Source organism: Triticum dicoccoides, chromosome 4B, assembly GCF_002162155.2.
Source record: "Triticum dicoccoides isolate Atlit2015 ecotype Zavitan chromosome 4B, WEW_v2.0, whole genome shotgun sequence".
Classification (NCBI taxonomy): Eukaryota; Viridiplantae; Streptophyta; class Magnoliopsida; order Poales; family Poaceae; genus Triticum; species Triticum dicoccoides.
Window position 1 is genome coordinate 490,546,378 of NC_041387.1, and position 13,225 is coordinate 490,559,602.

A 13,225-nucleotide genomic window follows, 5' to 3' on the forward strand; every position below is an offset into this window, starting at 1 on the left:
TGAAGGGGCGGGTTACATGACTAGTCCTAGAAGGATTAGGATTACTCTATTACAAGTGGAGTCCTATTCTTACTTCTTTTATAGGAGAATATTCCTTATGCCTTTCCTCTTAAGTCGGCCCGCCATCATATGAACCGGCCTACCGGGCCTTGGGCCTTGTCGTCCGTTTGACCCGCCTGCCGGGTCACCAGTGAGTCACAATGTCCAGGCGGGTCATACATCCGGCGGGTTACACCGCGGGGTATATCCCCGACATTAGCCCCCAGTTTAACTTGGATTTATCCGTGGTAAACTTATGCTGTAAATAAACACAAGAGCAAATTTGACAGGTTGTGCTCCGGGTTAAAAAGTTTTCCTGAGCCGACACCTGATCATCCTTAAGTCCTTATCATCTCCTCCTGGATGCGTGTCTATGATCTCATATCAAATCTTCTTTAGCATATATGTTCAAACTTTGCTAATGCAAAAAATCTGGGCACTTCTTCTGAAAAATCCGGGGCAATAATCCAACTTCATAATCAATTTGCTGACATTGGTTTCTTGCAGAAAAAATATTATAAAGAATACTCTATTTGACTCGGCTTCCAATGCTCCAGTTTGACAAAAATATTGGTCTTTGAAATACTCATCTGATTTTCAGCCGGCTTAACGATGTATAACTTGCCGGTTTGTAAATATTGATTGCACCGGGTCATAACTGTTGCTAACATCAAGCTTGAAATGTACCTCTCTTATATACATATCACTTGTAGCCCCCAAGTCTTAAGAAGGGAGCGTAGTAACAACTTAAGACTTGTTTCAATATAAATGTTGCAACCTTGAAGAAATCCAAGTTGCTCATCTGAGTCACTAGTCAAAACTGAATATTCCATATATGTAGCCCCCAAGTGCGGGTTGTCATGCTTGCAGCAAACTGGGACTTGTAATTGCCTTATGCTCATAAAAAACTTCAACCGGTATAGCCCCCAAGGGCCAGGTCATTATGCAATAATGAGCAGGGACTTTGTAGATATGATCATGTAGACTTTTAACATCAACGTGTAGCCTCCAAGGGCCGGCTCAGTAAGATAATACTGAGCTGGGACTTTCATTGAAAATAACATCATATGATGTAACCATCACCATGGGGCTCGAACCCACGTCCACAAGGTTAAGAGCTTTGTACTCTACCAACTGAGTAGTGGACCTTTAAATATAATGGATTAAGGCTTGTGTACCTTGAATTTTTGACAAGAGCATTTGGTAGCCCCCAAGGGCCAGCTCATTACAATGTGATGAGTCGAGTCTTCAATAGAGGACAACTTTCATCCATGCTATATGCAAAAATGGCCATGGTCTGGAATCTGCCGGATATGCACTTGATTAAGAAAACAGGGAAATAATGGCTTATCCAGGCTCTGGAGCCTTTGGACCAAACAACAAGAGGTATGCTTCTTATGACATTATGGAGGATATGGTACGTCCCAAACAAAGTTATTCACAACAAACCAACTCCATCAATTGATGTCTCGGTCAGATTCCTTCAAAGTTACTTGGAATCAATTATTGGTGTTAAACTGAACTCAAAGATGGATCCATGCAAAGGAAAACAGTTATCACCCTGGCTCCGGCCGTCTATACTAACAAAGGTTCAGGGTCGGACGCAAGTCCTAGGTGGTGGCCGCCAGCACATGGCTGGGCCAAGTTAAATACTGCTGGATCATATGGCCTGGATGGAGGTGTTGGTGCTGGTGCGGGCATGATCCTAAGGGATTCTACAGGTGTCATTATAGTCTCAGCACGCAGGAAATTGTTCTTTTGTCAGTCTGAACTAGAAGCAGTTTTGTGCGCCTGCAAGGAGGGCCTCACAATTGTCGTGAAGTGGAGCAACCTTCCTATCATCGTTGAATTGAACCGTGTTTTTGCAGCGAAGTTAATCCGGAGCAAGGAGGAGGATAGATCTATTTATGCCTCCCTAGTTCGTGATGTTAAGCAGTTAATCAGTAGGTGTAATTCTCGTATTACTTTTGCTTCCCGATCCCAAAGTAGAGCTAGTGTTTCCTTGGCAAACCATGCTAGAATTGAAGATAGAACTATGACCTGGATTGGGTCAGGACCACCAAAGGTCATCAGAATTGCTTCAGAGGATTCTACTGATACTTTGATTGAGTAATACAAGTTTTATCCCGCAAAAAAATAGCGCATGTGAAACTTCCGTTAGTAGCTACTCAGACGGTGATACCCTAGGTTCTGCCAAGTCTCATGACGATAGTTTGCGAGCATGGTGTATAACAATTTCCATCGGATTTTTCATCAATTAACTAGACATTTCTCTTTTTAAATTAATTAATAGAGTGAGGTCCTTAGACTCCAACAAAAAAATGCTTGTCACAATTGGCAATAAGAGCATTATGTGATCCTAAAAAAGAGCTTTTTGTGAGCGTGCACACACAAACTAATCACCGGACATTTTCTTTGCTTTACTCAATGTATACATCACCTCAACAAAATCCTCGAGCTTGTTGATTTCTTAGCTTTCTCTTATCTGTTGCAACCTTTGTAAAGTTCTAATGGTAGTACTGTTCACTAGAAAAATGAGACCCAACATAATTATTTAAATTTGTTGGAATTTATCTTATGTGTAAACTGATATTGTGCTATCCATGTAGTCTAACCTTCATTCTCACCACATATACGCGCATCCCATTAACCAGCGTGTCAACTTAGACATGACGTTATAGCGTCAACATGGCAATGGGTACCCGCAACCCGCAAACCCGACGGGTAAAAACCCTATTAGGGTAAGGGTTTGGGAAAAATAAATACCCATAGATTTATAAATGGAAAAAAAATATACCCATCGGATAAGCCGGGTATAGGTATGGGAAGGCAATACCCATGCTCACGTACCCGCATACCCGCGTACGAAAATGCAACCGCTAGCCTTGAGCCAAAATCCCACCCTTACCCATGTGCATGATCTTATTTAAATGCGTGGTCTTGTTTGTGAACTCATGATTTTGTTGATCTTATTGTAGTCTCCTTCATTTGATCATTTTAAAATAGGGCTTTAGAAGTAACTTCAGTAAAAGAAAATTATAGGAAATTGTGTCCCTCTTGTTTGTCTTGTAATTGGAAAAAAGAAGAAATAACATATGTGAATGTTTCTCTAAGATGTTCACTTACATATGTGATTGTTTGGTGCCATCTAGTTCATGCTTATTGCTACCCATTTTTGTAAATTAATACCATTTTTTATTCCATCGCACAACAAATCGTGATATGCATGTGCTGAAAGGCTAAAATGTGGTATATCTTTGTTGAAATTTTGAAGTATACATGCTGAAATTTTGTATATATATGCGAAAAAGTGCTAAAAAATACATGGTGAAGTGTGAATTGGGTAAGGTGGCCGAGAAGGGTATTTTTACCCGCGGGTATCCGCACTCGGCCGGGTATGGGTATGGGAACAATTGAAACCCGAGGTGCGGGTACAGGTACATGTACGGGTTTGAGCGAAAAATATTGAGATGGGTAAGGGTTTGGACGACCATTATCCGCACCCGAACCCGACAGGTGCCATGTTGAGTGCGGCCGAGTCCGCTGTGGTTTAGGCAATAAAGGCAGCTAGTTTTCCCCTCAAAAAAAAAACTTAGACATGAGAGACTCTTAGATTTAACAAAACTGTCAAATTTTAAGGAATAAGGGTTCCATCCAGCGAAAAAATGTATTATTCAGGGATAACTACTTTTTTATTTTTTGAGAGGAAATTACTTTTCTTTAGAGGCCTACATAAAACCAGCCCAAAGAACAAGCGCCCCAGGCCCAGCCCGTTAGTCCACAGAGAAAAGCAAAAGGACAAAAAAGACCCCAAAAGAAAAGATGAACAAGACAGAAGAAGGAGAGAGTCCCCATCTCCATCTCGCTCCTTATCTCTTCCCTTCTCATAAACCCCCTCCGCCGAGTCCTACTCCCCGTCTCCGAGCACCTCCGCCGAGTCTAGGGTTTAACCGCCCGCCTCGTCGGCCTCCGTATCGCCAGGTAAGCATCCCCTCCACCTACCGGCTCAGTCCGGCCGCGCACTCTCGCTGCCGCCGCCGCGCGCCTTGACCAATTTGGGTTAATGTTTCTGATTTGTGTCGGTGCGTCCGCATGTCAGGGGTAAGGAGGAACGGGCGGTGATGGCGGCGCCGATACCCCGTGAGTGGGTTGGTCTGCAGCAGTTCCCGGCGGCCACCCAGACCAAGCTGCACGAGCTCCTCGGCAAGCTCAAGGAGGAGGTATTGCACGCGTATTTAACGCCCCTTGCCTGGACCAGCTGATTAAATTAGCCATGACTAGGTTCTGTTTGTGTCTGTTATTGTGAGTTGTGACGAACTGATGACAAATTGTATGTTCTGCTTATGCTGTGATGTTAAGAATGTGAGCACATTGACGATTCTGGTGATGGGAAAGGGCGGTGTGGGGAAGTCGTCCACTGTCAACTCCATTGTCGGGGAGAGGGTCGCCAACGTCAGCGCGTTCCAGGTCTCACTTCTTCCTGGCCCTGTCTCTGTTTGTGCCTCTTTTTGAGTTACTTATGCGGGAGCGCGTCGTTGAATGTTGTTTCTATGCAGTCTGAGGGTCTGAGGCCAATGATGTGCTCCCGCACCAGGGCAGGATTCACCTTGAACATTATCGACACTCCTGGGCTCATTGAAGGTGGGTATATAAATGAGCAGGCTGTGGAGATCATAAAGAGGTATGTACATGTTGGGTGGTAACCATGCTGTTTGCAAGTGGCAATTGATTGTGGATACTGTAACTTGTAATATAGGGCTTTGGATGAGGGTTGTCATTTTTGACTTAGGGACATGAGTAGATTATTTCATCGTGTTGCTATGAATTTGATGTTTTATTTGTTTTGTCAACTGGCAAGATCATTTTGCTCGCACATTTCGAAAATTCCTTCAGTTTGAATTACTGCATTGCTTAAATGCTGATCCTGGGATGGTATCTAGACTTTACGAGTCTTTTTTCCCATGGTGTCAATATAGGCCTAGATTCTAGGTCAATCAGTTTGTTGTGCATAGCAATCACATTGATCTGAAGTAGCATATTGCTAATATGTACTTAAAAGATGGTGAATGCTTGGGTTCTAGATCAACGTATCAATTTCTTCCATTGGTCTGCATGGGTAGAGATGTAGAGTTTAAGTACATAAATAAAAATAAAAGAAGAGACATCTGCATTTCTGTTTATACATAAATCTTGTGTTCCTGAACAGAGCTGTCCTATCTTTTTTGTTGCTGTCGTTAAATCATTACTGGTTTACTTTTGTGAATTGTGATAATCCTGTCCCTAATGTAGCATTCAGGACCGTAATTTATATACTCTATTAAAGTCCATTATTTCTCTAAAAGTGCTCAACTCTAATAGTCTATGCATATATGTTAATTTTATGCTGGCAATGGTGTATAGTAGTCAGCTGGCGGTCACCCCACCTTAAGTGCTTGATGTGATACATAGTGGTTGAGTTACCTTACACTGTAGTGGGTGCATCTGCACAATTGACCTATCAATTTGGATATCATAATTGGGGTTTCCCCTTGGACTTTAATTTTTTGCATACTAACGAGGTTAAAATGGTAACCCGCGTGTGCTTATTTATCTTATTTGTCTCCACTTTCTCAATTTTTCCTTGGATTAATTTTCCCTTTCTAGAGAACCATATTTTATTTGTTAGCAGTTGTAATCACAGCAAAGGTTGTTGAGATTGCAGTACACTGAATTGGCATCTATAGAAAAATTTGTGCTGCTTTCATAATTGCCCACCGTTGTTGTCATACAATCTGTATATCATAATATTTATTGCTATGCTTGTATCTTAAATGTTTTATCAATGGTATTGCAGGTTTCTTCTGGAGAAGACTATTGATGTCCTCCTGTACGTCGATCGCTTGGATACATATAGAATGGATACATTGGATGAACAAGTTATAAGAGCCATCACCAATTCATTAGGGAAGGCCATTTGGAGAAGAACATTGGTTGTATTGACCCATGCCCAGCTGTCTCCTCCTGATGGAATTGACTATAATGATTTCCTTGCAAGAAGATCAGAGTCGCTTTTGCGATATATCCGTTCTGGTGCAGGAATCGGCAAACGAGAATATGCGGTAATGTACATATTCACTTGCTATACAATCATTTCCATCTTATTTAATGGAATATCAGCACACTGTCAACTTCTTTGAGATTTTGTGGAGCTTCCTCTGCCTAAACTACAGTCCTGCTGTTTCTCATGAACATATTTCTGCGGAAATACTTCCAAGTTGTTTTGGTTGATATTTTTTGGCGCTCTTCGCCCTGGGTGCCCAGAATGAATACTAGCTATTATATGAAACCGTCTCTTCTCCGTCCTCTTTCGGTTTGATCTTGATCCTTTTCTGCATGATCAATTTCTTGAGTTTCTCTGTAGCTTCAAGTGCTACCATGTGCTGGTACATTATGAAACTGAACCTCGTCTGTAATGGAATTTTTTGATGATCTGCAGTGTCTTAGTCCATGATAGTCTGACGAGCATTTGATTTGACTGCATGAAACATGCTCCACCCATTGATTTACTTCGGAACACACTCTTCAATTACGAGCTACTTCATAACATTTCAATCGGATTTGTCAGTATATGATAGATACTGTAGATAAACGGTCGTACTTATGGGGCCTTTGTCTTCAGTGTATGTGATATGAATATTAGTTCTGACAAAAAGCACTATGCTCTGTTTCTTTTAGGATTTTCCCTTGCCAATAGCTTTGGCAGAGAACAGTGGAAGGTGCAAGACTAATGAGAATGGGGCGAAGGTTTGTAGGTTTCACACTGTATTTGACTTGCATTTGCTTCTGCCTAGCTGCTTGAATTTTAATTGAGGATGCCATATAACTGTGCAGATTCTTCCTGATGGAACTCCATGGATTCCAAACTTGATGAAAGAAATTACTATTGTTGTCTCAAATGGAAGCAAGTCCATTCATGTTGATCAGAAGTTAATCGACGGTCCAAATCCCAACAATCGCTGGAAGAAGTACATACCTCTCATCCTTGCCGTGCAGGTTAGCTTCCCCACATGAAAATAATAGTAAAATTCACCGCATAAACTTGGCATATCATTTGTATATAAACATAATACTTACTGATTAATCCTTCATGCTCTTCTTCAGTACTTTTTTGTGGTAAAAGGAATCCGAAGGGCTATTCATTCTGACATTTCGAACGGGAAGCTGGATGACTGGGAGCAGCGCTATAGAGACTTGGTTGGAAGCGGCAACCCGGTAGACCAGAAAGTTTCGTCATCCCGCAACCCTAAGGCCTGAACTGGCCAATGAGAGTGCATGCCAGTCTCTTGATCGTGGTCCATTCAACTCCCCGTGTTGTTCTTTTTGTGCTCCTAATTCCAGTGGTCTGTTTAGGGGGATCTATAGAGCTCTCAGGAACAACTTGAATAAAGTTGCTAGTGTTCTAGATGTTAAGATTATGTACCCCATTTCATTACGCTCTCACAATTTTGCAAATGTTATTGTTGTGAACTATAATTATTTGAATTTCTTGTATGGCCTGAATGTTTGGAGATTAATGCAATTTCTTCATTGTTCAACAAGTGATGAAAAAAGAGAGAAGACCTGAGCCCAGACGCTGCTCCATAAACAGCTCTACACCCGGATCAGAAGCCATGGTGATTGGCAGTTCACTAGCATAGCATAAACAAAAAGGATTTTCTACTTATCAACTGTTGTTTTACAGTGCAGTGAAGAACAAAATTTGAGTGTTCTAACTGTATTCTGTACAATGACTGTTGCGTGATGCAGTGCAGTCTCAAACATGCATTCCCAATGCGAGAGTACAACATAAATACCATTAATCACGAGGCCATCATGTGACTGGATTTGCTTTCATGCATCAGCATGGAGCTTCAGAATCATGAGATACAATGGTCCGTGCTCAAGAAAAAATATGTACACTTGCACTGCACAGTTCAACAGGCAAACACGCCACTATCGTTGCAGCCCATAGCAAACTAAGAATTCAGCCAAAAAACTTTGCCCAAATGGCAGGTTTTGGCTCAACTGAAATGAAGAAAAACTCATGTGAGACAGTTTTTTTTTACGAGTGCACGTATCTGGTTAGGTTACAACTGCCACACGATTTCTCTCAACAAAGAAGAAGAAAAGAAAAGAACGCCTGCGCTAATGCTCGTAGTTGTCACTCAGCAAAATGTTTAACTTTTGATGCAATAGCACTCCCTCCTTGTCGCCTATGTAATGCCCCAATATGGCTTGGACTCTTGCTGCCTTGCTACCTGCAATTTTGAACCATCCGAATTTTTTTTCTGCTTTAGTAACGTGTTTTGGCACTTCCACAACAAGGATTTGGAGATCAGGAGATGCATATATAGATACATGCAAAACTAGCATGCTTTGAGAAGAACCTCTAAATTAACAACACGAGTTCTTTTCTCACACTAATTATTTTGGTTTTTCTTACTACCCTTTACCATTAGAAAGTGTGAATCACAACTGAAAAGGCCAAAGTGAATGCAGCCGCAGCAATATAGTAATCAACAAGTTTGGGGCACTCAATCCAATGAAAAACTTCTGTCACTCAAGATGTCTGGCGATATTGAGTGGATAAAATTACTTCAGAATGATACACAGTTTCAGTTTAAATAACTATCCTTGGGCATGATGTTACTATTTTCTTCTATTTCAATTACCATGTGGGACATGATATACTACAAGGGCAGTTAATCACATAACACATCCAAAAGGCTTAGAGCATGGTACAGAAAAGGTAGTAATTACACGGTCTATAAATGGCGCACCAATGCTTAACATCAAGTGCGTGAAATTCCTGTTAAATGCACCTCAAGGTGGCAAATCCTGTCAATAGAATAGGTGCTGTAAAAAAGAAAAGAAATGTTTGAGCACTGAAAATAAAACAGGTTAACTACGGCCCTGGTTAATGCTACACAGTATCTGAATATAAGCATGTATTCAAACTCCAAAGGAACAAAATGATGGCTGCAAATTTTCTCAGGGTCATATGAGTTGTGCTAACAGTCAAAAGTGAAGGTTAAAAACTGTAATTGAAAAGGAGGTCTATTGCAATCCTGGCCAGTGACAAAATTGTATCTTAACATACACATTGTCAAAAATAACATGGTAGAAAGCTTAACAAAATAGTATACTACTCCCTCTACTAAAGTTAGTACAAAGTTGAGACACTTATTTTAGGACGGAGGGAGTATTTTAAACCGAGTTATTCGAATCCTACCCCTTCATAATTTACAGCGCCGCCCACAGCATCTAACTCCCAAGAAGTGTTTGAAATATGCAAACAGCACTGTATGTCTATACCAGGCCAAGTATCTGAGAGCGTATATATTACTAGTCTGTCCTTTTCTCAACAAATTTACATGTCATCACATGGAAATGCAAAATACCTGCTACAACTGAATGGAGCACTGCAGGCCATTATGATGGCTTTTGTATTTTATATGAGCTACAAAAATCTTGGTAAGGCTTGAAATTATTTTGCCATCTTACAAATTGTTTCTTCAAGCATCTGTATATTTCTTCCTCAGCAGGTTGAATGTCTAGATCTGTGGAAGCAAAATCCATCCTCACTGGGGTGAAATCAAACAAATCAGATGTGGTTTGTTCAGGCCCAGAATCAAGAGTCCCAGCTTTTCCATAGACAAATGTCGTGAAATTCTCATCCTTGTATGCTGCTGCAGACGTTTCAAAAGATGTACAATCAGCGGCCTTTTGCTCTTCGTTTTCCTTCTTTATAACAGTTTCATCAAGAGTAAACTTATTTTCAATCCAAGGCTCGTAAACAAGATATGACTTCTTGTCATTCAACTTTTGTGAGGAGAACCATCCATCAAAGTTGTCGGATTCAGCAATGGATACTTCAGGAACAAAGGCTCCAAGCACCTCACTACATCGATGGCGTACCAAGTCAGTTTCTGCAGTTTCTCTTTCCGAAGGGCTGTCTATGCCCCTGTTCATCTCTTCCAATGCAAGTAGGACATGCACAGGGAGCACTGGCCCAACAAGAGCATTTTGAGATACCGCTTTGCTAGTCACCTTCTCACATGTGCTTGATGGTTTCGCTAACAGGAAAGGCCGAAGTTCATTGTGTGGCGAACAGCTAGGAACTTTTAAATATTCTAATAAGCCTTCTTTTGTACCACATTTTAGCATGTCCTTGTATTTAGAAAGGGAGACATGAAGAATATTTGAAGGTAGACTGTTCAATATGCTCTGACATGCAATTTCGAAAACATTCATGGGGATGCTAGCATTACATAGGAAATCTGAAACTGGCAGCACGCTGGATCTAGAGTTATCCTCTGCAAATGCCAACACATCTTCACTAATAATAATTTGATCTCCGTCTCCGTTAACACTACTACCATGCTTCGCCAACGCACTGCATAGATTGCCCTTCAGATGTTCATATAGGAAATGCAACTTCAAGAATCGATATTTGGTTGAGACATTTTCACCTTGAGTGTCAATCAAAATGGATGAACAACTATCGATGGATGCATGTTCTGATTCATCACATGGGGTGTCAATTTCATCATGCAGACCTCGAGATGCACGATACTGTTGCATTTCTAACTTCCCCAATGCTGTTAGCCGGATCAAGGCAAAGCTGGCAGATGTTGGCTCTGATATTGGGAGGTCATCTGGAAGCACATAGTAGCCAACAATGGACTTAGCGCGGTGTTGGGAAGCATACCCATCATATACTGAAACAGGCGTTGAGAATATCTCTTTCATGATTCCATTGCTGCAGCCACAATGCTGACCTGTCAGAGAAAGCCTCGAAGGAATATCCCAAGCGTATAAATGAGAACTATCTGGGCAACCTTGCTCCTTAGGCCCGTAACAGAACAAACTGAACTCCCCATTCCAGAACGAACCAACCAAAATGGCAAAACCTGAATTTGAAGCCCATTCATATTCCTTGGAAGGTCTCAATTCAGATAGCCGAAACATGGCAACATGATTTGGGTTCTCAAGCCCATGCTGCCAAGCCAACACAGGTTCCAAGGGCTTTGTCACATCAAGGAGAATCAAGTGACGCTCTGTCACTACTGATATATGGGAATCATCGAACCCAGCCTTACAGAATGCAATATAATGCTCAGTCCTGTCAAAAGGCTCAGTTTCAAACAACCCTGGCAACCCAATTTTTGCTAGAACCTTGTACTGAAACTTGTGTGGCTCGTTTTCCACGACGTATTTGTCACCATGATCTACAAAGCTCAAATCAACCAAAAGGACGGCTTTTGAGCTTGCGACGATCACCATCCACGGTTGTGCTCCATACGCACAGCTCAGCCAGTCCCCCCAGTCTTCACCATTGCTGCCAAAACCAACGCTCGTCTTTCCTCCAAGTCGTGTATTCAGATCAAACCAACACAACTCCCCACTCTCCAGCAGCACCGCACATTGTGACGGAAAATGCCTGCTCCAGCACGCATGCACGACAGCAGCATCAAACCCCTGCTTGGCCACCGGTACAAGCACCAGGGAACCCGAATGGCGTGACTCGACCCTGAACCAACTCACTGAGTACAATGTCGCAGCAAGCAGGAAACCCTCGACGCAGCTGTCATCCGGCTCCGATGACCAGGACGACTGGGCAGGAATAGCAGCAAACTGCTGTATGCGGTGCCCAGGGTGCTTGAACCCATCACTCTGAACGAAGAGCGAAACGGGGGCAGAGCTCGCAACGGGCGAGTTCACAAGAGCGAAAGCAATCTTCTCCGCATTCTCGCCGTACGGGAAAAAGAGGACGAGAGAGCTCGCGGAGCGGGAGGGGAGGACGGCGAGAAGATTGGAAGGCGGTGGGAACGGCGGCGACGGCGCGGCGAGGAGGGGTCCCGAGAGGGACTTGAGATCGGAGTAGGGGAGGAAGGAGGTGGAGGCGACGAAGTAGCGGAGGGCGTGGCGGAGGTCACCGGTGGTGGAGGCGTGCAGGGGCGGAGGGAAGGGGAAGGGGAGGGAGAGGAGCGGGGCGGGCGGCAGGAGAGGGGTGAAGAAGAGGGGCCCGTGGGAGGCGTCCGGCGGGGCGAGGGACGGCGGGTTGAACACGGAGGAGACGGGGAAGAGGAAGCGCCAGTCGTCGGAGAAGTTCATGGAGGCGCGCGGCAACGGCGTCGCGAGCGGGGAGAAGGAGCAAGGTGGGGATAGGCGCCCGTGCCGGCGGGGATCGCGGTGACGGGCCGGCGCGAGAGGACGAAGGCCGTCGGCGTGCCGGCTTTCAATGGGCTGCGAGAATCGGCCGGGCTACCTTGGTGGAGCCGAAGCTTGGGGGGAGAAGGCGGCGGCGCAGGGGGTGAGAGAGGTAGCGCTCGCGCGGGCGTGGGGACAAGGGGGGAGGTTTCGGGGGCTTCGGGCCCTCGCTCTCCTGATTTCGTGTCTTTTTAGAACGTCGGCATCTTATTTAACCAAGCAACACCACTGCAAAGAGTATACAAAATCTGGCCTAGAGTTCATACAAGATTTAGCCAAGACATAAGACCCTACATTATAGCGCCAACGAACATGTTTGAAAGCCACGTAAGAGAAGCTAACTATTGCAAATTTGATGTCAGACACCCACCGAGCTACGCTTGGGCCTCCGGAGGTCCTAGAGTACGCCAGTCTCAACCCTCACCCCCACGCCCGATCGTATCTTTTGGAGGTGGACGGCGAATGGCACCTACTCTGCCAAGTCTTGCTATCAAGCCCTTTTTCACGGGTCCACCACTCTGCCTTGCTGGAAGCTTCTTTGGAAGAGTTGGGCCCCTCCCAATAACAAGGTTTTCCTCTGGCTTGCATCCCTAGACCGATGCTGGACGGCAGAGCGCCGCGCGCGTCACGGCCTCATCCAGGACCCCACCTGCATCCTCTGCTCTCGGAAGACGGAATCCATCGATCACCTACTCTCCGGTTGCGTGTTTCCCCATATCACTTGTCATGAAAATCTTTCATGGTGCCGGCTCACCCCCTCCCCTATGGATGGCACGACGACCTTCTTCGCTTGGTGCTCTCTAGTGGCCGAAACTTTACTGGGCTGCCTACGTAAAGGACTCAACTCCATCGTCGCATTGACTGCTTGGGCCATCTGGAAGCATCGCAACGCTGCCATCTTCGACGGCCTCCAACCCTCCACCGAAGATCTCGTGCTAACCATCAAGGAAGACGC

At 44.0% G+C, this 13,225-nt stretch overlaps 2 protein-coding genes across 7 annotated transcripts; one reads left to right on the forward strand and one right to left on the reverse strand.

The window, feature by feature from the left end:
• Positions 1-3,883: 3,883 nt before the first annotated feature.
• On the forward strand, positions 3,884-7,578 carry LOC119291047 (translocase of chloroplast 34, chloroplastic-like). The gene is made up of 8 exons (XM_037569739.1): positions 3,884-4,020; positions 4,139-4,259; positions 4,399-4,506; positions 4,596-4,720; positions 5,873-6,137; positions 6,754-6,822; positions 6,910-7,071; positions 7,180-7,578. Exons 2-8 carry the CDS (start codon positions 4,161-4,163, stop codon positions 7,330-7,332), a joined length of 981 nt encoding a protein of 326 aa, XP_037425636.1. The 5' UTR covers positions 3,884-4,020; positions 4,139-4,160; the 3' UTR covers positions 7,333-7,578.
• Positions 7,579-7,886: 308 nt separating this feature from the next.
• On the reverse strand, positions 7,887-12,407 carry LOC119291048. Of its 6 annotated transcripts, none has more exons than XR_005142190.1 (3): positions 9,459-12,407; positions 8,838-8,913; positions 7,887-8,315 (listed from the first exon to the last, which is right to left on the reverse strand). XR_005142190.1 is itself a non-coding variant. In XM_037569742.1 (2 exons), the coding sequence occupies exons 1-2, from the start codon at positions 12,172-12,174 to the stop codon at positions 8,271-8,273; spliced, it is 2,658 nt and encodes an 885-aa protein (XP_037425639.1). In that variant the 5' UTR covers positions 12,175-12,407; the 3' UTR covers positions 7,887-8,270. The 6 variants fall into 6 exon arrangements, 2 of the variants coding, with proteins under 2 accessions (XP_037425639.1, XP_037425637.1); XR_005142189.1 differs by having other exon boundaries at positions 8,818-8,913; XR_005142188.1 differs by having other exon boundaries at positions 8,838-12,407.
• Between the last annotated feature and the right edge of the window lie 818 nt (positions 12,408-13,225).

What these genes read in the sequence shown, in the direction of transcription:
- LOC119291047 (XM_037569739.1), top strand. Translation starts at nt 4,161, where the DNA reads ATGGCGGCGCCGATACCCCGTGAGTGGGTTGGTCTGCAGCAGTTCCCG. An exon ending in CCAACGTCAGCGCGTTCCAG is followed by an intron (nt 4,507 to 4,595) that starts GTCTCACTTCTT and finishes GTTTCTATGCAG; the next exon opens with TCTGAGGGTCTGAGGCCAAT. An exon ending in CTAATGAGAATGGGGCGAAG is followed by an intron (nt 6,823 to 6,909) that starts GTTTGTAGGTTT and finishes ATAACTGTGCAG; the next exon opens with ATTCTTCCTGATGGAACTCC.
- LOC119291048 (XM_037569740.1), bottom strand. Translation starts at nt 12,174, where the DNA reads ATGAACTTCTCCGACGACTGGCGCTTCCTCTTCCCCGTCTCCTCCGTG.